This window comes from Crotalus tigris, unplaced genomic scaffold (assembly GCF_016545835.1).
Source record: "Crotalus tigris isolate CLP2741 ecotype Arizona unplaced genomic scaffold, ASM1654583v1 scf7180000021814.131923, whole genome shotgun sequence".
Classification (NCBI taxonomy): Eukaryota; Metazoa; Chordata; class Lepidosauria; order Squamata; family Viperidae; genus Crotalus; species Crotalus tigris.
This window is the reverse complement of record NW_024098687.1, coordinates 81,248-103,976: the sequence shown is the minus strand read 5'-3', so window position 1 is coordinate 103,976 and position 22,729 is coordinate 81,248. Positions and strand designations below refer to the sequence as shown.

The 22,729-nt window shown below is 48.3% G+C and overlaps 1 protein-coding gene across 3 annotated transcripts; it reads left to right on the top strand.

Annotated features, from left to right (window-relative positions):
- Positions 1–5,406: 5,406 nt before the first annotated feature.
- LOC120296925 (H-2 class I histocompatibility antigen, Q9 alpha chain-like) lies at positions 5,407–22,729 on the top strand. Of its 3 annotated transcripts, none has more exons than XR_005553616.1 (9): positions 5,407–5,569; positions 8,379–8,654; positions 11,774–12,049; positions 13,182–13,466; positions 15,894–15,980; positions 18,183–18,284; positions 18,952–18,984; positions 21,275–21,308; positions 22,038–22,729. XR_005553616.1 is itself a non-coding variant. In XM_039318978.1 (9 exons), exons 1-8 carry the CDS (start codon positions 5,506–5,508, stop codon positions 21,292–21,294), a joined length of 1,074 nt encoding a protein of 357 aa, XP_039174912.1. In that variant the 5' UTR covers positions 5,407–5,505; the 3' UTR covers positions 21,295–21,308; positions 22,038–22,729. The 3 variants fall into 3 exon arrangements, 2 of the variants coding, with proteins under 2 accessions (XP_039174912.1, XP_039174913.1); XM_039318978.1 differs by having other exon boundaries at positions 18,183–18,215; XM_039318979.1 differs by lacking the exon at positions 15,894–15,980 and having other exon boundaries at positions 5,408–5,569; positions 18,183–18,215.

Genomic DNA, 22,729 nt, shown 5'->3' with positions numbered 1-22,729 from the left:
CTTATTTCAAGGAGGGGAGGGTGCCCCCCTCCCCCTCCGGTCTCCTGGCAGATGCCCCCAGGGAGAGAGAGGATACCGCAAACAGCTGGGTCTCAAGTGAAACTAAAAGTTGCCAGTCAAAAGGAGGGCAGAAGAGGGGTCCTACTGGTCATTGCCTAGCAACAGGATAAACCTTCCGATGAGTGACAGTTGGCTGCAGCTTCTATAAGAGACTGGGATGGCTTCCTTCTTTCTGCTGGAAACAGGGTTTAGCTCAGGTGGATGTGAAATTCATTCTTGAACCTTGGACTTGCTGATGATCTTGAACCGGACCTTGGATCAACTAAACAACTCTTTTGTATGCTCTTCTTTAAAACACACAAACACACTTCCAAGGCAAGGCTTCACTGTGGTTGACACTCCTGGGGACATTGCTAACTCTGCGACCTGAACATTAATACTATAGGATTAAAACTAACCACAGCCAGGGCTGGCTGGGATTTTAAGCTTTATTGTTAGCCTTTTAAAAGGTGATATTTGCACTTTTAACAAGGGAGGCTGGTTCTCTTTTTTTAACTTTAAGGAAGCGTGCCGTTTCTTTTGCTTTGGGAGAACTTGCTTTCTCAGCAACTACACAACAGAAAGTACCTTCTGGAAGACCTTGGATACACTTGCAAGTGTTAAGCAATATAAAAATTTATCTGGGAGAGGGAGTTTATAGGCCGTGAGTTTGCTACTTGTGGAATGCCAGCTAGAATCGTTGTTTCCTATTGTTCAAGCTTCGCATTTAATCCATCTCTTTTATTCTTTGATCTCTTGCTTTTTGACCTATCACAAAATATACCAATGGAATGTATTTGTTTCTGTAACCGGTAAAAAGATCTGGGCCCATGTCACAGGTTCTTTTAACTACAGTATAGACCAGCGGTTCTCATCCTATGGGTCGCGACCCCATTTGGGGTCGATCGACCATTTTTCGGGGGTCGCCAAAGGCAGCGATCCGCCATGGGGGCGGCGCCGTGCACGTGCGCCGCCATGGGGGCGCTGCCGCGCATGTGCGCCGTGCATGCACGCCGTGCATGGGGGGCCACCCCCATGTGCGCAGCACCGCGCATGTGCAGAACGTTTGTGTGACGGGGGTCGCCGTCACACAAACATTGAGAACCACTGGTATAGACCCAATTTGGTGGACTCAAGACACCAAAGAAATGGTGTAGGGTTTTCTGCCCGAACAGGGGGCTGTCTAGAACAGCGGCCCCCAACCTTTTGGGCACCAGGAACCAGTTTTGTGGGGAGAGGTTTTTCCACGGACCGGAGAAGGTGTTGTTTTGTGTGCCGCTTGCATTCCCCGGATGGGGTTTCGCTTGTTTCTGCAGCCTGGTTTCTGGCATGCCACTGCCCAGTGCCAGTCATGGACAGGGGTTTGGGAACCTCTGGTCTAGAAGACCTCCAAAGCCCCTTCCAACTCAGTGATTCTGTAAGAGCTAACAACAACACAGTTCTCTTGACAACACTTACACACACAGACACACACACAGACAGAGTCCTCAAGCTTTTCCACAGCTACTCCCACCTGTATTCCTCCGTGTGAGGGTTAGAGAAAAAACTCCCTTTCTAACTGCTTTACTTCCACACAAAAATACACACCTTCTTTCCCCACACCCTGAGTTGTTTCACCGCACAGCTATTCCAGGCAACTTTGCTGTGCTGTCCCCAGGGAGAGGCCTTGGAGAGACCGGACAGAAATAGCACAGGTGGTGTCAACTTTCTGGGCAGATTGCTCCTTCACACACACAGCCTTTAATGGAGACTTTTTGCTTTGCCTGAATTACTGGGTGTTTCCTATTTTGGGGGGGGCAAAGAAGCCCCTTTGCAAAGGGAAAAGCGCCTCTCTCGAATTCAGGTCTCAAGTTCTTACCAGCTTCAGGCCAAAGTCGGGGTGTCTGAGCTGGGAGGCAACAGCAGTACCTGAATAAAGAGCCTCTCTTTGACAAACGACACACAGTTACAAAATGGGCTGCTTGCAGTCCCTAAAATGGCGGAAGGTTACCTAGAGCAGGGATGTCAAACTCAATATCATTGAGGGCCACATCAGCATTGCAGTTGCCCTCAGGGGGGCGGGTGGGTGTGGCCAGGGTGGGTGTAGCCTACTGGGTAGGCGTGGATGGAGTGGGTGTGGACTACTGGGTGGGTGTGGCCAGCTCTACATCGCGTCAAGGGTGCGTGTGGGGGCCTGGGCAGGAGTGGGATAGATCTGAGGGTCTCTGGCAGAAGGAGGTGGGACCAGGGCAAGTGGCAAGGCATGGTCCACTGGAGGAGCCTCACTGTTCCTCTCAGCCATGTGGGGGGGGCGCTTATGGAGCTAAGACTGAATGCGTTTCAGCATAGAGGGCCACCACAAAATTGTACATTGGCTCCCGGCTGGCCTGGGCCAAGGCCAAGGCAGAGGGGGCCATTCCCTCACTGTTTCCAAGATGGCTTCGCGGGCCACATGAAACCACTTTGCGGGCCGCATCTGGCCCCCGGGTTTTGTGTTTGACATGTCTGGTTTAGAGTCTATTTAAAATGGCAGATGGATGATCGGCAATGGGATCCAACTCAACATGGCAGATGGTTCTTCCCCCCCCCTCATCTGAAATTGACAAATCGCCAGTCCCTTAGTGCCTCCAGGAGCAACACAAAGTTGCGCATGTTGCAGCCTGTTGTCAGCAGTTCATGAAAGCATTGTGCAGCTTCAGCAGCTCATCTGCTTCAGGAAGAAGAAGGACATCCAGCATGTTGAGTCCTGTCACGTTCCCATTGTTCTCTGTTTACATTGCTTCCAAAGTGAAAATTCAGAAAAAAGAAAAATATAATCTTAAAATCAAGTACATCCCTTATTAATCTGCGGTGGTCTTTGGAAATTGGAAGGAAAGTGGAAGCACTTGGTGGCTTCTTAGCTGAAAAGATAAATGTGGAGCGGGAGATAATATTCCCTCCCAGGCTATGAAAATAATGCCAGTTCTTTCTTTATCACCTCTCAGTTAATAAAATTGTGTGTTAATTTCAACCAAGTTGAATAAAAATATTACAGCCTTGACTTTTTTACTTTTGCATATTTAATATGCACTAGCCATTTCTATGAGTAGAAACTTTTTCTAATCAACAAAACCCAAAGTCAATGTATCATATTTTTCTACCTCAACCACAAAATTGAGAAGCAGTTTCCAAGTAGAAATAAAGTCGGATGTATTCTTTTCTTTGACTAAAGTACTTAATCTGGCCATTCTCACTGCTGTGAACATGGATAACAACAACAACAACAACAAAAATTCAAGTTCTTTCTCCATTCAGACTAAAAGAAATGTCTCTGGTTTAATTTTTATATTCGTTTTGAGAATCTTCTGTGGTAAAACATGAATCTTATTTTAATATTTCAAAAAGATTGTGCAATTTTTAATGAATCATTATTAATTGAAAGAAGAAAGGATTCAATGTGATAAGGAATGCAGCCCCATTGCTAGTTCACCAGTTCCTTGAGATCCCCAAGCCTATTCACACAACCATATTTTAAGAGATGTCCGGAAGGATATCAAGGATGGAGGTCACTGCAGAAAAGGATCATCTCCCGGGTCCCACTACATATTACTCCTTAAGAGACAAGACCCACAACATACCTCTTCTGCTAGAGCTGGTGGGGTGGGTGGAAGTAATTGGGAAGAGGGGGGTCTCATTCCACAAAGGGCTTTAAAGGTCAAAAGCAGCACCTTTAAGTGGACCCAGAAGCAAACTGGTAATCAAATGCAGCTTGTCTCGCAAGGAAGCCCACAAAGTAAAGAGGAGTCTGGGAAGTAATTTAATCAGTTCTATTGTTGGCTTGATTCTACACAGTTCGATTAACTTCTGGCTGGTTTGGTGCTTAAACAGGAATTGATACTTTGCTAATTGAGAGGAGACACTGCAAAGCCGCCAACCAGCAGGGGGCGCCAATCTCCAGCTCATCCGCGTTTCCGGAAATTCTTAGGGCCCGCCTTGATGAGACTCTCCCATTTGAAAGATTTTCAAAATTTTATATTCTGTTATGTTTTATATTTTATGTTCTTGAGCTATCAGGTTATCCCCTCCTCTTTCCCACAGACGGGCCCAAATTTCCACTCTATACATGCTCAGAGGAAAGATGACTGCAGAAGAAAGCAGATGATTCAAGCCTTGAAAAGACCATTGAATGTTTCTCATACTTTGTTCATCATAGGAAATGGGAAATCAACTGAATTTGTTCAATCCTAATAAGAAACCAGGATTTATTCTTTTAGTCCGAGGATTCCCCAGAAGAAGCGCCAGGGAGAGGGCAGCCATCTTAGGTTATTGTGGGGAAACCAAAGACTTTGAAGCTTCCTAAAGATTCACGGCTTCCCCAGAGAAGAAAACACCTCTGACATTTTCCCCTAGAAAGACAAATCTTTCCCTTGAAGATGCCACGAGAGCCTTTGAGCGTTTTTCTCCAGAGCGAAGATCATTTGGGATGTCATGACCTGAACACAGAATCACAGGACTGGAAAGGACCTCAGAGGTCTTCTAGTCCAACCCTCAGATCCAGGCAGGACATTTAATACCATCCCAGTCTAACAGTTCTCCAGTCTGTTTTTGAAAACTTCCAGCGATGGAGCACTCACAATTCCAGGATGAAAATTATTCCACCGATTAATTGTTCTCACTGTTAGAAAATTTCTCCTTCTAGGTCGGATCCCTCTTTAAGAAGCCCCCACCCCTTATTTCTTCTCCTGCCCTCTGGGGCTTTGGGGAAGAAGTCCCTCCCCTCTTCTCTGGGACAGCCCCTCAAGTCAAGGCAGGCAGTTATTATGACACACACAGACAGACACACAGAGACAAACCCCAAATTCTTCTGTGTGATAGGCTGGGCATACTTCGCTTTCTCAGTGCTTCCTCATACCCTTTAACCCTCCTTTATCACCTTTGTTGCTCCTCTCTGACTCTTTCTGGGCTCCCAGCATCCTTTTTGAGTCGTGGGGACCAGAAGCGGACCCGCAATTCCAAGGGTGGCCTCACTAGTGCAGGATAAACCGACATTCTCATTTCTCGCGTTCTCTTGATGTTGCCCCTCGGTTGATGACGCCCAAGACTGTCCCGGCTTTTTTGGCAGCTCCACCTGTTTTCCCCCCCCCCCCTCCACTGCCAGGGTCTCTGCGGGGTCTCCCCTCCCCCTCGCCTGCGCCCCTCCCCCCAGGCCCAGATAACCCTCCCGCTTTTCCCAGCCCCCCATTTCTGCCCCTCCCCCCAAGAGGCGGAATGGCTGGAAGGGGATTTCCTGACGGGACTTTCGCTTTCCTTTTCCCGCCTGTCCAGCCGGTTGCGCCTGGACGTCTGCCTAGCAACAATGACGACACGGGAGTACCTTTTTTCTACTGGCTGAGCTTGGCCAATCACCCGCTTTTGCTCTGGGTTGTTGCGTTGTTGATCACCCGGAGCGCGTCTTTCTCTGCCTGCGACTTCTGGAGAGCGGATCGCAGTTGGAGGATCGCGGCCAGGATGGCGCTCCGCTCTCTGCCGCTCCTGGTGTTGGTGGGGGTCGCCCTGTGGGAGAGCTGCCTCGGTGAGTCCCTTTATTTCCTAGTGGGGATCCATCCAGGGAATCTCTCTGTCTTTCGCCTCCCCCAAAGATTATTCCCAGGAAGAGAATCCCGATTCGGTCCTCTCTCTAGTCCGCTCTCCCTCTGGCCCCTCTCAGAAGGGACCTCTCCCCCCCCCGGAGAGCCCCTCTGGGAACGGGACAAGGGGGGGCCCTCCAGAGGTCAGTCAAGTCTACCTGGGCGCCCCCGAGCGCAGTTCTTTCCCTCCCCCAAAGTGGAGGTTGTGGGAAAGCGCGGTTTACACGGGACCAGGGCAGTTCCCAAACCTCCTGGCTGCCTTCGCACAACCCCTCCGCCCGGCTCCTCTTTCCTGCCTTTGGCGGGGCTGGGTGGCTCTTTGTGGCTTCTGGTGCTGGGCGGAGCCGGCTCGGTTCTCGACTCGCTTCCGCGTATTGGCAGACAAGGAGGCTGGAGCCCTGGAGGGATCGGGTTAAGGCTGTCCTGGGAATGCAGCAGGAGAAGAGTCTGGAGAGAAGAAACCCTCCTTGAATTGTCTTCCCAAATATCCCCCCTGATTGATTGATTGATTGATTGATTGATTGTCACTTTCCACTGGATCCCCACCCCCCACCCCGTCCCAAACCCCAATATCCCCAGAGCTGTGTTCTAGGACAGGCAGGAATTTTTCCACCCAAAATCCTCCTCCTCCCATTTCAGGAGCCCCCAGCAGGGGAGAGTTTGCAGAATCAGAAATATTTAAAGTTTACTCTTATTCCTCAGTAACCAGATGGGAGGTCTTGGGGTGTCCCCAGTTGCTCCTCAGAGAAACTCTCAAGGCAGCAGCTTTTCCAGAGGCATTTCCCAAACTCTCGGGATCTGAAGGGTCAGAGAGGCTGGGCTGGAGGCAGGAGGAGAGAAGCCCCTCTGGGTGGGGAGCCTGCAATGAAGGCCTTGCTTGGACACAGACAGGCCCAGACTGACCGGCCCTTCCTGACCTGAGGAGGATTCGTGATTGTGAGGACGCCCAACCTGCGTTACGTTCACACGTTTCTCCTCTCAGGCAGACTTCAGACTCCCTCACTGCTCAGCCCCACCAGGGGACGGAGCGGGTTCTGGATCACGGAGGGTCCGATCCCCCCTCCTTCTGTTGGAGAAAAGCCCTGATCTGTTTGAAATCTCCCCAGAGCAGGAAGTGGATCTGGGGATCCCTCTCCCCAAAAGCTCTGAGAAGCTGCTGGGATTGTGAGGAGGAGTAGGAAGAAGGAGGCCTTTGCCTTTGCCTTGGGAGACTGGGAAGGGCTGGGAGACCATACTGGAGGGACTGGGCAGTGGGACTACAGGTAGTCCTCGACTTACAACAGTTCATTTGGGGACCGTTCAAAGTTACCTCATTGAAAAAGGCGACTTATCACCATTTTAAACACTTATGACCATTTTAGCGTCCTTGTGGTCATGTGACCAGGATTTGGATGCTTGGCCACAGGTTCATATTTATGACAATTGCAGTGATCCCATTTTGTGACCTTCTGACAAGCAAAGTGAATGGAGAAACCAGATTTACCTAACAACGGGGTTAGTAATTTAACATCTGCAACGATTCACTTAACAACTGGGGCAAAAATCGTAAAATGGAGCAAAATTCACTTAGCAAATGTCTCACTTAGCAGCAAAAATGTGGGCTTAATTATGGTTGTAAGTTGAGGACTGCCTGTATTTATTTCTCTGGGGGGCTCTGGAGGTCCTGCCCTTTTCCATGCAGACCCAGGTTCTGCCCAAATAAATCCCGTGAAGGATCCTGAAAATGATCTTTAAGCTCTTTGGTGCCCCGGAAGAATTTCTGACCTGAAGAGCTTTCAGAACGGAGACCCAGAAGGGGCCCTGGGGGTTTCCATCAGCTGAATCGATTTCCCAGGAATCTTTTATTCCTTTTACTTTCTTTTAATTCTTTTCATCCATTTACGAGCTGTTTTTTTTCTGTTCCTTGGGCAGCCTAAGAGTCTCTTCCGTGTTTGTGTTTTGACAATGAAAACTAACCAATGATTTAATGTGATTTTCTTTTGTCAATTTTATTCAAGTTTAGCATAGTTTTATGTCTTGTGACTTTAGTCTGTCCTCCAATCCAAGGAAGGGCTGAAGAAACTTTGATGCTGCTCAGATGGGAGTTTGCATGATAGAAACTGAAATAATGTTGTATGTTCCCCAGAGGGGCTTTAAAGGTGACGGGACCCTCCATATGGAGGCTGGGTTTGGGGAGAGGACCCCAGTGGAGAGCCCCCCCCAAACATGAGAGTTGGCAGCAGGAACTCCCAAGCAGCCTCAGTGGGGGCAGGGGGTGGGGCCAGGGTGGAGAGCCCCCCTGGTTGAGGGGAATTCTGGGAGTTGAAGTCCAAGTGGCTGAGTCTGAGAAACTAATTTAGGCTTTTCTGTTGAGAGTCACTCATCATGTGAAGAGTTGGGTAGCCACCACCAACCCCCTCCCAAGCTTTGTGGAAGGCCTTGCTGAAAGGGGGGAGTGTGCAATTGGGGCAGGTAAAGTTTGGGGGACCCGACATTCCCCTCCTCTCTCACACCCCACCTTCCCTGCCCTCCCACCCTTCAGCCCCCCCCCAGAAGCTGCTTCTTTCCCTCTCAGCCGCTCCCTCCTTCCACCTCCTGCCTCCCCTTCCATCCTCTTCCCCTTCCTTTCTTCCTTTCTCCTCCCCGCAGTTCTCTATTTTCTTCTTCTCCTCCTTCTTCTTCCTTCTTTCCCCCCAGAGCCTCAGATTGGAGCCTCCATAGGATGAGGGTCCTTGACTGGAGCCCCCTAACTCTGCCCCTCTGGGTCCCTTCCAGGCGCCTCCTCCCACTCCATGAAGTATTTCTACTCCTCCATCTCGGAACCCAGTCAGGGGCAGCCCCACTTTGTCGTGGTGGGGTACGTGGATGGTCAGATCTTCACTTCGTACAACAGCAACACCCAGAGGAATCAGCCTCGAGTCTCCTGGATGGAGAAAGTGGGGAAGGAGGATCCCCAGTACTGGGACAGAAACACCCAGAGATCCCGTGACTCTGAGGAGGTGTTCAGAGGAGACCTGGAGACTCTGAGGCTTCGCTACAATCAGAGCGAAGGTGAGTGATGGGTCGGGTGGCTCCTCCGGCCCCATAATCCCCTTCCCAGGAACCAGAGGGGGGAGAAAGGGGGGTCCCTTCAAAGGGGAAGGCTGCTTCCCCACCTTTAAAAAAACTTTTTAGTATGTTTATTCTTTTTAAAAAATCAGTATAAGGTTGTTGTTGCCTCCATAGCTGATGGTTTCTGCCAATTGCAGTTAATAAAAACATTTTTTTAAAGTTATCCTTCCATCTCCCTGTATACTGATAGGATGTGGATCTTGCTATAAACTGAGTTAAAAGAAACCGAAATCTCCCCTCCCCCCCATGAAAGTCGGAGGCTCCTGGCCTTGGTGGATCCCCTGCTGTGGGGGAGGGAGGGGATCCCAGGTCTCTCCCCTCCCGGAAAAGAAGCAGGTGGATTCTAAGGAGATCCTGGGGGAAACAGGTCCCTGTTTTTCTGTCTGTTTCCACCCCAGAGAAATGAGGGATCAACTGCAGATCCATCTGGGCTGAGTAGATCCCTCTCTTTCACCTCTTTTTGGAGGGATGAGGGGGGCCCAACATGGCAGGAACTTCTTCTCACTCTCCAGGAGAGGCCAGGAGGCCAAATTGGGTGGGGGGGCTCTTAGGGGGGGGAGCACAGGATCACTTCCAGGATCCCCCCAATCTTGAGGGGAAAAAGGACAGAAAAGGAAGAAACCCCCATTTGGGGCCCTTCCTGAGTCGCTCAGAGCGCTGATGGCTTCCCATCCTTGGTCCCTCCGGCTGGACTCCTGCGCTGCCCTCTTGGTGGGGCTGCCCTGGAGGGGGGAGGCCTTCTTCAGCAGCCCCCCCACCTTTCTGCCATCTTTGGGGGAGAAGATTCACCTCCAAGGAACCTGATTTAGGGGAGAGATTGGAAGCAAATATCTGTGTCACCAGAGGCTGCTTTGGGCTGAGGTAAACCTTCTCCACGAACATCAGCCATTTTCCCTCCTTTCATCCCAAGGAGGGGCAGCCCCCCTTCTTCTGCCCTTTCCTTACCCATCCCCCCCCCAGGCAGACACCCCAGAGATCTCCCTGTTCTGCCCCTGATCCCCAGGATCCCCCCAGATCCCTCCAGGCCCCCTGCTGGCCTCTCAGGGGAGCAAAGCTGGACCCAGAGGGCTCCCCCTGGTGGAGAAAGGGGGAAGGAGAGCTGCCAGAGTGGAGGGGAGCCTCCTTTCCAGGCCAAACAGCCCCAAATGTCCCAACCTTTCCTCCAAGGGAGGCTGCTTCCACCCCCCCATCCTCTGGGTCGCCCCCTCTGGACCTTCCCCACCTCCCTCCTGCCCCTTTTTGGAGGTCTGGGGACCAGAACTGCCCACAATATTCCAGATGTGGTCCCACCCTTGATTTACGCAAAGGTTTTCTGACATTAGCCTCCGTGTTTTCAATACATTTTAATGATCCCTGATATCCTGTTCGCCTTTTAAATTTTTTAATATAATTTGTATTGAACATTTTCAACAAAAGATAAAAACTTATAGAAAGTAACATAAAGTAAAGGAGATAAAAGAAAGAAATAAAAAAAATAAAAAATTACAAGAAAAGAAAACAAGTTGAAGAAAATAAAAAGACATAAAGAAGTGACTTCTGATATTCTTCACAGCAGTTACAAATATAAATATATTTTAGCGTCCCTAAAGGAGCCTTTTTAAACATTTTGACCCTGGAGGAAGCCTTGAACTATTTTTCAGGCCTCGGGGAACCCCTGAACATCCAGGCTCAGAGATGGGGCAGAATTGTTTCCTGCACAGACCTGTAGAGATGCATTAACAGCCTTCTTACACTAACAATAAAAACTTGCCTTTTCAGTCTGATCCCTGTGCTTTTTTTTTTTTTTTTTTTGCAGCACAAATATTAAATTCTGTGCCAAACCTGCAATGAACACAAGTAGATTTCATCTTCAACTGAAATAAGACGGTTTCTGTCTTAGCTTTTGAAGCTTCTGAAATAAGTCAGAGCTGGTTCTCAGAAGTTGAAAACTGCAGCCAGATTTTCAGTGCCTTCCTGCGAATGGCAGGAGACTCTTCTTGAGCAGAAATCCAGAATCTTTTTTTTCCCCTGGGCAGATCAGGGAATCTCCTCTGGAGGGCAGGATCAGACTCAGCTCAGGAGGATCTCCCTCTCCCTCCAAAAGGAAGGTCTCAGGCTGAGCAGAAGCTGCAGAGAAAGGATCCCCCCACCCGGTCACTCATGGGAGTGGAAAGGGAGGGAAAGGACGGGTCAGTTTAGTTCAACTGTACTTACAAGTGGTTTTCCTTTAGAACTGAGAGTTTTTAGCATCCTTCCTCCCTCTCTAGCCCAACCAGAAGTAGAAACATTTCAACATTTTCTTTTGTTTTTTTTCCCAAACATTTGGTTTTCTTTTAAATCCCAGAATCTGGTCAGTTAAAGTCAAAATATTTTCTCCAGGGCCTTGCAAAGACTGTAAACTTCAAACTTCATTTCAAAGGTCAACAACTCTTTGGGGGTGCAGATCAGATTGGGCCACTTGCTGCTGTTGCTACGGAAAATATTCCTTTGTGGCCCTTCAAGGCTTCATTCCCACAATGCACCAAGCCATGGTTTGTTTCTGGTTAGCCCAAGATGGGAACCAGCCCTTGTGACCTGGTGATATTTGTGAACATAGATCAAGATTTATGGTCACAGGGATCCTTGCAAGCTTCTTAGCAGATCCACCAGATCTCTCTGAGGCCAGGAGATTCTCAGTCTCTCTTTGCAGCTGTAGATTCCTGCAAATGTTCCCTCTCTGGGATCCCTTCCTTTCCCCCCAAGAGTCTCCCCAAGAGAGGAACTGCAGAAGGAAAGATGGAGGAGGCTCCCTCCCTCCGTTTCTTCTGTGACTCCTTCTTTTCTCGGTCTCCCTCGGGATCCTCCGCTGGCTTTTCCAGCTTCCCTTTTCCTGGGGAGGTTCAGGGGCTCCATCCTGGGGAGGGGGAATGGAGGGAGGCAGGTCGAGGGAGGGGAGAAGGGCAGGTAGTGATGGGGGCTTTCTTTCCCTTGATTACTAGGGAGGAAATGGGGGTGTCAGTGCCTGTGTGAAAATCCCTGCAGGGAAGGGGGTCTGTGTCTATCTTGGGGACTCCCAAACCATCATCTTGTTCCTATTTCAGGCCTTCACACATGGCAGTGGATGTATGGCTGTGAGCTCCAGGCTGATGGGAGAAAAGGAGGATTTATGCAGTATGGCTACGATGGGAGGACCTTCATCACCTTTGACAAGGAGAGACTCACCTGGGTGGCTCCCCAACCCCAGGCCCAGATCACCCACAGGAAATGGGAAGCTGTTCCAGGATTCAATCAGAGGTGGAAGGCCTACCTGGAGAAGGAATGCATTGAGTGGCTGGAGAAGTACCTGTCCTACGGGAAGGAGACACTGCTGAGGACAGGTGAATCTCTGGATCCAGACTTTCCTCCTTTATGGTTGGATTTCTGGTGCACATTCAGCCCCTTTGGGTCCCTGGTCGGCAGCCTGACTGCCCAGGCGGGAATCCTCCCCCTCCTCTCCCAGCCCCTCCCCATGACGCAGGAAGCCCTGATTGGTTCCCCTTGCCAGGCTGCCATTCAGTGGACCAGGAAATGCAGCCTCTGCCTGGCGGGTGTCTGGGTGGATCAGGCAGCAAAAGCACGTGGGGGGTGTCCTGTTCACAGCCCACAATGAGGCAACAAGGGCATTTGGGTTTCTTCAGTGAAATCCCCATGTCAGACTGTAGTCAAGCTCCCTTAATTTCCCCCCATTAACTCTCCTTCCCCCCCCCCACATCCCACAGGGGGCTCGTCCCTGCCTTGCACCTGTTGCTGCACCTCCCACGCCCACCACTAGGGGGCTCCACTTCTACCATTAAGAAGACCTCCTCAGGGCCCCCCCAATTGGGCAAAAAATGCCAAGGTTGTGGGGTTCTTTTCTTCCCAAAGTTTCTGTGGATCTTTCTGTTAAACCTCAAACAGAGTCCCTCCATTCTGACCTAGTGAGTCTTTCCTCAAAACAGCCCCCTCCCCACCTTCAGGAACCCCCCCTCACCCCACAAGGGGGGTTCACAGTGTAATCTTTTCCTGTGATTTGTTCTTATTTTCCCATCTAGACAACCTCTCCCCACTGAGTCGACCTCTTCTCTTCTGGGTTCCTTGACACCCTCCCCCCTTCCCTAGTATTAGCTGTATTAGCTGTAGGGAGAAACCTCTGTGTTGTTGTTGTCTTCAAAGGGAAATTAAAAGAGCAGCTCCACTTTCCCTCCCCTGAAGGAAACAATCCAAGATCACTCAGAGTTCAAAGCAGCCAGAGAGGAATTTCCTTGGACCCTCAATTTGCTCCTGGAGGTTTTTCAGCCTGGGAAGGACTCAGAATCGGGAGTTCTTGCGGTTGAGCATTTTCCAGATCTGGAGCATTTCCTAAAACTCTTGGAGACGCTGCAGGTGTGGAGTGGGAAGTAGTGGGAGATTTTCCTGCCCCTCCATGTTTCTTACCCACCTTCGAGACTCTGGAGGGGCTGAGAGTTAATTCCAGGGGTGCCATTTCTGCAGAGCCCCCAGAGGTGACCATGAGCAGCAGGACAGAGGAGGTGGAGGATGGGATGGAGACACACGTCTGCCGCCTGGATGGCTTCTACCCCAGGGAGATTGATGCCTCCTGGATGAGGGACGGGGAGGTCTGGCTGCAGGACACCCTCCGTGGCTCCGTGGCCCCCAACGCGGATGGGACCTTCCACACCACGCTCAGCATCCGGATCGATCCCAAAGAGAGGGGCCGCTATCACTGCCACGTGGAGCACGACAGCCTACCGAAGTCTCTGGACGTGGCCCTGGAGGGTGAGAGGCTGCAGGGAGGGAAAGGCTGGGCTCTTTGGCAGGCTGGAGGGATGTGGGAGGGAAATCTCACCCCAGCTGTGTCCAGATGTGAGCACACCTGAGCTTTAAGCCATTGGTTTTTCCAGTGTTTGAGGTTGGTGAAGCTGCAGGGACCAGACCATAGAACTGGCTTCAGGGGATGTAAAGGAAACTCCAGAATCCCATCACAAGAGCTGGCAGATCCTGATGAAATCCTCTTAGATCCTCTCTTAGCCTCTGTCCCTCCCCTCTTTCTTGCCTCCAGCTATGGAGCAGCAGTTATACTGAGCACCCAAAACATATTTTATTTTCTTTAGAATTCCTGTAGTACAAAAGTCAGGAGGAGAGCCTGAGTCCCTTTTTTAAGGCCAAATTTAATTAAAACGGATGAACTGCAGCTGACTTCAGGAAATGCACAGAGCATCTAGATTCTAGACTGATGCATCAGGAATCAGAAAACTCAATCTGAGTTTTTACCACCAGAGACTTTTCCTGCTGTAAAGAATGAAATGTCTTTGTGTGTTGCTGCTCTAAGAAAGAATTTGCACATTATTTTATGATACGATATAGGATTTGCTGAGGCTCAGCATAAAACCCAGGAAAAAAAGCCCTCTAAGAACTCTGCATTTGTTCATAACTGCTCCTGACATTTTTTTCACTGGATCTCCACAATTGCAGAATTCAAGTTTAAATCTTTTATTGATGCTTGTCACCACAATACAAAAAAAAAATGTTCGAATTTAATTTTTATGCTGATGCCCCGGGCAAAATAAAATATTCATTTGTTTTTGTTGTTTTTAGCAAGCATCAATTCACAAATGGCATGATAGCTATTCAGTAGGATTCCTGAGTTTTGTGCAAGAGAAAATTAAATTTAAAGTTCCCCTCCTCAGAACTGACTCCCAAAGCAATACCACTTTATAATGCTTTGGTAAGACCCTACTTTGAATATTGCACCCAGGTTTGGTCACCATGATATAAAAAAGATATTGAGACTCTAGAAAGAGTGCAGAGAAGAGCAACAAAGATGATCAGGGGACTGGAGGCTAAAACATATAAGGAACGATTGCTAGAATTGGGTATGTCTAGTTTAATGAAGAGAAGGACGAGGGGGGACATGATAGCAGTGTTCCAATATCTCAGGGGCTGCCCCAAAGAAGAGGGAGTCAAGCTATTCTCCAAAGCACCTGAAAGCAGGACAAGAAGCAAAGGATGGAAACTAAACAAGGAGAGAAGCAAACTAGAACTAAGGAGAAATTTCCTGACAGTGAGAACAATAAACCACTGGAGCACCCACAACAAAGTGCAACTTGGAGGCAGTTTTGGTCACCACATTACAAAAAAGATGTTGAGACTTTGGGGAAAGGTGCAAAGAAGAGCAATTAAGATAATTAAAGGCCTGGAGACCAAAACATAGGAAGAACAGTTGCAGGTTTTGGGTTTGGCCAGTCTAGAGAGAAGAAGGGCTGGGGGGGGACATGATAGCAATATTCCAGTATTTCAGAGGCTACCACAAAGAACGGGGGGGGGGTGTCAATTTAATTTCCAAAGCACCAGAGAGCAGGAAAAGAAATGGTGGATGGAAATTAAACAAGGAGAGAAGCAATCTGGAATTAAGGAGAAACTTCCTGACAATGAGAGCAATTAACCAGTGGAACAATTTGCCTTCAGAAGTTGTGGGGGCTCCATTACTGGAGGCATCCAAGAAGAGACTGACAGCCACTTGTCTGGAAGGCTTGAGCAGGGGGTTGAGCTAGAAGACCTCCAAGGTCCCTTCAAAATCTGTTCTTCTGTTTCTGCCATTTCTGGGACCGTCCAGAAGTTGGATGTCACCATATTCCATTTTTCATGCTGAGTTCTGGAAGCACAAAATATAATTTTTTGCCTTTTCTGGACTGGCCAAGGAAATGAAAATGTATACTTAAAAAAAGGCTAGGTGATCTGAACTCTCTTACTTTAAATAATAAACGGCAAACACTCAAACTGAAGAAAAAAACATAATATACAGAGCTGCCCAAATTATGACAACTGGGGCAGCCTCTAAACAGAACAAAAATTGTTGTTTAACAAATGTTATTGTATTGTTCACCAATATTGTGTTGGTGAAGTTTTTGTTTTGTAAACTGCTGAGAGTCACAAGGTGGCAAAGGGCTGCTTTGGAGTGGAAAAGCTAAGGATGAATTCAGCTGCCTTCATGCTGGGCTGGGGAGAGAAGGAGGCAGCATGAGGAGGACACGTCCCCTAATGGTGGTTAGCAAGGAGCCTTCGTGCTTCCCTTAGAGGGACAGGAAGAGGAACCCATAGAAGTTTTTAATGTTGGGAATTTCCAGCTTTCGCTATTTTAGGTCTCTCCCCCAATTGGGATGAATGGGGTTCTCCTTCAATGATCTGCTTTTTCTCCCAATTCAGAACCAAAATCCAGCCTGGGGATCATCATCGGCTGCGTTGTGGCTGGTCTTGTCCTGCTGGGTGTGATTGTTGGGATCTGGTTTTTCAGTAAGTCTCCTTTTCTGGGTGATGGAAGGAAGATGGGGAGGTTCCTCCCAAGTCTCTCCCTTCGGGGAGCTTCTTCAGGGCTTCCTCCTGTCCTGCTTTCCCAGCCCTCTTGGGGAGCCTCTGAGATCTTGGCCTCTTGCTGGGACTCCAGTCTTGACTTGGCTGAGTCTGAGGGTGGGACAATTCTGCCTTCTTTTGTGTTGGGTAGAAGCATCCCAGTTCCGTCCCTTTCAAAGACTTCGGTGGACTATGAAAGGTTGTGGGTTAGAGTACAGAAAGACTTGAGGAATTGGGAGAAGTTGCAATTATCTCTCATGGGAAGAATTGCAGTGATAAAAATGAATGTTCTACCCAAGTTTCTTTTCTTGTTTCAAATGTTACCGATTTTGAAGAATGAGATTAATTTAAGTGAATGGCAGAAAGGTATTAACAAATTTATCTGGGCAGGGAAAAAACCAAGGGTAAAGTTTAAAATCATGCAAGACTCCCGTGAGAGAGGTGGACTCAAGGTACCGAATTTGAAATTATATTATGATGCGGTGGTTTTAACATCAATTAGTGATTGGGTAAATTTAACAAATTTGGAGATACTCCATTTGGAGGGATGGGATTTACTTTTTGGTTGGCATGCCTATTTAATATTTAATAAAAAAGTGGACCGGGCTTTTAAATCTCATATTATAAGAATCTCCTTACTTAGGGTCTGGAGAAAATATTATAAAAGTGATTTTAAAATACCATTATGGGCTATACCTTGGCATGCGATAGAGGGGATAAAAAGAGGTGTCAAAATGGATACGGTGTCTTATACACAGTTACTTAGATGGGATGGACAAAATTGGCAGTTAAAACTATTGGAAGAGCTAGCATATGAAAATATTATTTATTCTTGGTTTCAATATAGGCAATTAGTAGACAGATGGAAGATGGATCGTAAGGTGGGTTTTCTCAGAGAAGATGAAAATTTTATTAAGCAAGTGAAGGATCAAAGACAAACTCATATTAAGAGAATTTATGGGGTTCTAGTGGAATTGGATTCAGAAACAGAATTAATTAAGGATTGTATGATTAAATGGGTGCAGAATTTTGGTGAACCAGTTCTACTGGATACCTGGGAAACTATCTGGGTGAGAAATGTTAAATTTACACAAGCACAGAATTTAAGGGAGAATTTTTATAAAATGTTTTATAGATGGCACCTTGATCCACAAAAATTGTCTTTTATGTACCCTGACCTACAGCCTAAATGTTGGAGATGTGGTTGTTTGGATGCCACCTATTATCATATCTGGTGGTCGTGCAGAAATATAAAAGCTTTTTGGATTAAGATATGGTGGAATATTCAGAGAATTTTTAGAAGGAGGGTAAAATTTACTCCACAATTATTTTTATTAGGTATAGTTACTGATTGTGATACAAAGGAGGTTATATTAATGTTGAATTTGATCACAGCCGCAAGGCTGTTAGTAGGACAATATTGGAAGAAGGAATGTTTGCCTACTTTGCAGGAATGGTTTCTTAAAGTGTCTTATTTGGCGGAAATGGCAAAGATTTCGGCTTTCTTAAAAGAACAATCGCAAGAGAAATTTCTTGCTGTTTGGGATAAATGGATAAAGTTTATACAATTTAAATTGGATATAAAAAAATATCATCTAGCCTTTTTATAACTTTTATTTTTATATATATACATATATTTTAGTGTTATATTCTTTTTTTTCATATAATTTTTTTAACTTTTTTTAATTAAACCTATATTCTGCTCTGGGAAGCTCCAGGGGGGGGGAGGGAGTGGGGGTTTTGGGGAGGGTTGGGGAAGGGTTGTTTTGTTTTGTTTTGTTTTGCTTTGCTTTGTTTTTGTATCGTATTGTATTGTTTTTTTTTTGTCTTTTTGTAAAAATTTATAAAAAATTTTAATAAAAAAAAAAAGACTTCGGTGGAAGAGCAGCAGAGAAGGATTTCCATGAAAATCTTCCTCCCCTCCCAGCTGCTGCTGCTGCTTCCCCCCTTTCCCTCCCTCCATCTCGGAGGCAGCAGGTCTCCCTTGGGGCAAATCAGGAGATCCTTTTGGTTTTTGACAATCTTTCTGTCTTTATTAATGAGGCAAAGTGCGAAATATCTCCTGAAGATATTCCTCCCAGAGAGGGAGAGATTGGATGGTCTCTGGTGGATTCTTTTAGCTTTCACTGATTTTTCTCTTTGCAGAAAGACGTCAAGATGACTACAGAGCAGCACCAAGTGAGTGAATTGTCCTCTTTCCATGTAATCTCCAAGTTAGAGCAGGGACCAGAGGCACCATCACTTGAGGTGTGTGTGTGTGTGTGTGTGTGTGTGTGTGTGTGTGTGTGTGCTATTTTCCTCTTCCTTCTAAGAACCAGTCTGGGGAAGATGGGCCCCCCCTTTCATCCCAGCCAGGCTGTTCTTGGAAGTGGGGTCCTCAAGGGGAAACATCTGGGACAAGGAACCCTCAAGAAGGGGAGAAGACCCAGCTGGTGGAAGGTCCCTCCGGCTGAGAAGCTGCTCTGTTTCCCAAGTGGGCGGAAAGGAAAGGTTGGGTGAAATGAGAGTCAGAAGCTCCATAAAAATTAGGGAACAAAAGGGGGCATTTTGAGAGAAAAGGAGCTTTGGGGGATTCCAAAGCTGGATCTCCTCTTGGCCTCCCATCACAAGGCTCTCTAAACCTGAACTGATTGGCAAAAGAGACTTTGGATCCATCTGTATGCTCAGGTCAGCTCTGCCTTCGGGCTGGAGAGTGGCTGAGCTATCATTGCCCTGTGTGATGCACGTGTCCATTTTAAGAATTCTCTCCTATTCTTCAGGCCAAAGCAGTTTGGTTCAAACTCTCTCCGCCCCCCCCCCGTCTTGTCCTTGATTGTGGGGGGGAGGGAAAGGGAGGGAGGGAGCTGAGTTTCTCCCTCTATCCGCCAAGGGAGAAAGAAATCTCCTCACCCTCTTTTCTTTCCTTCTTTCCCAGGAAATGAGGAAGGATCCAGCCGTTCAGGCCAGGGTAAGTCGGAGAGAGCTGCTGCTGGGGACACCGTGCTGACCCTTTGCAAGACTTTGGGCGGATGGGGGGGGGATGAAAAGAGGGAGAGCCCCCCCCCTTTGAAAGGCCCTCCTAATAGCTCCTCCCCCTGTTCCCTCTATGTCCGGTTCTGGTGAAATAATTAGAATAATTAGAGACAGTTTAGCCATGAGGGCACCAAGTGAGACTAACTGGGAGACGGTGAGTTCTAGTCCCACCCGAGGCATGAAAGCCGGCTGGGTGCCACAAAATCCACTTCCCTTGCCCTGGTTTGTTCTGCAGAGGAGAAGGGAAACTCTCCCTGTGGGATTCAGGCAGGGAAAGGCAGCTTGTCCTCCTTTGGAGGGAAGAGCCCTCCGTTCCTGGGTGGGAAATAGGAAACCACCCGTGTCCTGGATCAAGCAAGGAGATTGCTGGGCGTTACCTGATACAGGCGGAGTTAACTCCGGGGAAGGGGTTCATGCCAATGACTTTATTCATCAGGCACCCTCAAGTCAATAACTCACAGTTACTGTAGAGCAGTGTTTCTCAACCTTGACCATTTTAAGGCATGTGGACTTCAACTCCCAGAATTCCACAACCAGCAATGCTGGCTGTGGAATTCTGGGAGTTGAAGTCCACATGCCTTAAAATGGTCAAGGTTAAGAAACACTGCTGTAGAGATTCTTCGGGAATATAGATTGTAATCTGGACCCATCACGGAGGGAAAAAGAAAATAGCTTCTCCCATACTAACGGAGATACCAATCCTCATGGCTGGACTTCATATAGAACTCGCTGACTGGCACGTGGCCAGGATGTCCCATAATAAAACAGAAGTCCTTCCGAGTGGCCAATCCTAGCACAGATATGACCAGGTAACATAAACTACATTACCCAGAAGGCTTTCCCTTAAGGGGACAGTTCTTAATTCCTAAGCTAGCTATATCCTCTGACCAGATAGCTATATCCTCTGACCAGCACAGTGACCATGAGGACGCTAAAATGTTCGTAAGTGTGAAAAAGGGCCATAAGTCACTTTTTTCAATGATATTGTTACTTTGAACGGTCCCTAAATGAACTGTTGTAAGTCGAGGACTACCTGTAGTCCCACTGCCCAGTCCCTCCAGTATGGTCTCCCAGCCCTTCCCAGTCTCCCAAGGCAAAGGCCTCGGCCTCCTTCTTCCTGCTCCTCCCCACAATCCCAGAAGCTTCTCAGAGCTTTTGGGGAGAGGGATCCCCAGATCCACTTCCTGCTCTGGGGAGATTTCAAACGGATCAGGGCTTTTCTCCAGCAGAAGGAGGGGGGATTGGACCCTCCGTGATCCAGAACCCGCTTCTTCCCCTGGTGGGGCTGAGCAGTGAGGGCTTTCCAGAAGGCTTCCCCTTAAGGGGACAGTTCTTAATTCCTAAGCTAGCTATATACTCTGACCAGATAGCCATATACTCTGACCAGCACAGCCAGCCATGCCATGATCCCCAGTGGTTAGAGACTCATCTGCTGGCATAGCTGAGACCAGGCTGAATCTGGAAGGGGTGTGTGTGTGTGTGCGTCTGTGTGTCCCCCTCTCAGAGATGGGCCCAGCTGGGTTTAGGGTTTGGCACCAGCTGAGACCCCAGGACAGGGCAGGTGGGGTGGCAGTGGTCCTCTGAGAACCTCCTTTGACTTTTAGGGGTCTTGCTCCCCAGATTTCTGGTGGTGACTCCCCATTTCTGAACCTGGGTTCACGGGATCTGTTGGGATTGTTTTTGAAGCGAGGTTCATGAAATCAGTTGGGATTGTTGCTACTGGACCCGCCTCCTTTCTATGCGGTCACCCCTTTTCCTGAGGTGCTGGGGGCCATCTTAGTGTTGGCAGGGAGTTCCCCAGGCTTCTGGCCCTGGGAGACGTCAATCTGCCCTCCGTGGATTTGGCCTCGGAAGCGGCCCAGGACAGCTACGGCAGCTGTGCGCCTCTCCCAGACTGTCCTGGGCCTGGCTCAGGACAGAGGCCACACTCTGAATATACTCTTGTCGAAGGAAGGACAACGTGATCTGGTGGGGGAATCTGGTCTTTCAATTTATTGTTTGAAATGTTCTACGCGGCATTTTATTGAATTTTCCTGTAAACTGCACAGAGTCACCTTGGAGAGGGATGGGTGACCCAGAGGTTTAATAATAAATGAATAAAAAGCCTGGTCTCCGCTGAGAGTTTCGTGAAGCTGCAGAGGTTGAATGGCGAAGAGAGAGATTGGTACTCCTCAGAGGATCCAGACAAGGCAGAGACTCACTCTGTGTCTTTCTCTCCCATGCAGGGAGCCACCAGGTCCTTTAGCAGCCCCCTCGCAGGTGAGTGGCCCCCGTGGAGGCTGAATTGGGGGGAGAGGGAGGGAGGGAGGGAGGGAGGGGAGAGCTTTGAGGTCCAAGGACCAGTTGATGGTGAAGATCCTTTGGGAAATCCCTCTTCTCTCTGCTGTTCATCTCAAACACTGCAAGGGAAGGAATTTGGGGGAGAGCCAGTGGGGCTTTGGGGAGGGGGTCTACCTGCCCCCAAACTCTCCTCCTGCAAGGCCAGACTCTCAGGCCCTGACTGTCTTGGATCAGGAGGCTCAGAGACCTGCCAAGAGGAGATCCCAGTGTTCCCCCTGCAAGGGGGAGGGAAGGGAAGGGGCAGATGAGGGTCTTCCTAGGGTCCTGCAGTCATGGATGGAGAGGGGGCTTCTCTCCCCTCCTTGAGCCCATCTGGGAATCCCTCCCTCCAGATGCTGAAGGGAGACCTGGGATCTCTGGAATCCATTTGCATGTATCTCTTGAGGGCAACATGGACTAGAGCTGGATTTATCTATTTGAGGGGAGGCATCCAGACTTGTGGGGCAGGTTCTCACCCACCTCAGGAGCCAATCCCAGCCCTGCCCCTCCCCTCTTGTAAATCCCACCCGGCTGATCCCTCCTTAGAGGCTGCTGCTTCTGCTCCTTCCCTGGGCTGATCTTTCCTGATCCCTCGGCCTGGACGGTGGGATTCCTCCTCTTGGCTCCCTCTCAGACTGAGCCTGCCTGCTTTTTCCCTCCATTTTGCAGCCCGAGTGGACCCTCCCAGCATGAGGAGAGAGGAGAGAAGAGGGGAATCGGACTTCTTTCGAATTAGGCCGGACTCTCAGGAGGAGCCCTTCAGACCCTTCCAGCATGCTGGAACCAGGATGTATTTGGGGTCTTTCATCACTGCTTTTATCATTGAGTCAGTGACCTTGTTTTATTGAGGAACAGAGAAGAAAAGAAAATCTTATGTGTTTATAATTGTGGAATCAAAAGGATTCAATCTGGGTTTAGTAGATATTATTTTTTTATTTATTTTAGCTGCTGAAGCTATCAAAGGTATTCAGGCAGGACTTGAACTCACAGTCGCTTTCTAACCTGATCCCTTAACCACTAAACTGCCTTGTGTAGCCTGTAATAGCTTTGTAACATAGCTTGTAGCGGCTACGTTGTTATTTCTGATGACCTTTAATAGATTTGTGCTGATTAAGAGGTTTTGGAGAAGATTTCATAGTGAGGGGGGTGAGGAAGAGGGTGGAGAGTTACTGGTTTTACTTTAAGGGAGAGAGATAAGCTGTTAATCTTCCTCATACTTGCTGGGATTGAAAGGGGAAGGTTTTTTTCTCTCTCTTTTTTTTGGAATTAGTTGTATAAAAATGCCATGTATAATGTGTAATAGAATTTTCAAAAAAATATTTCTTTTTAAAGAAGAGATTTATATTAAAGTAATTAATGCA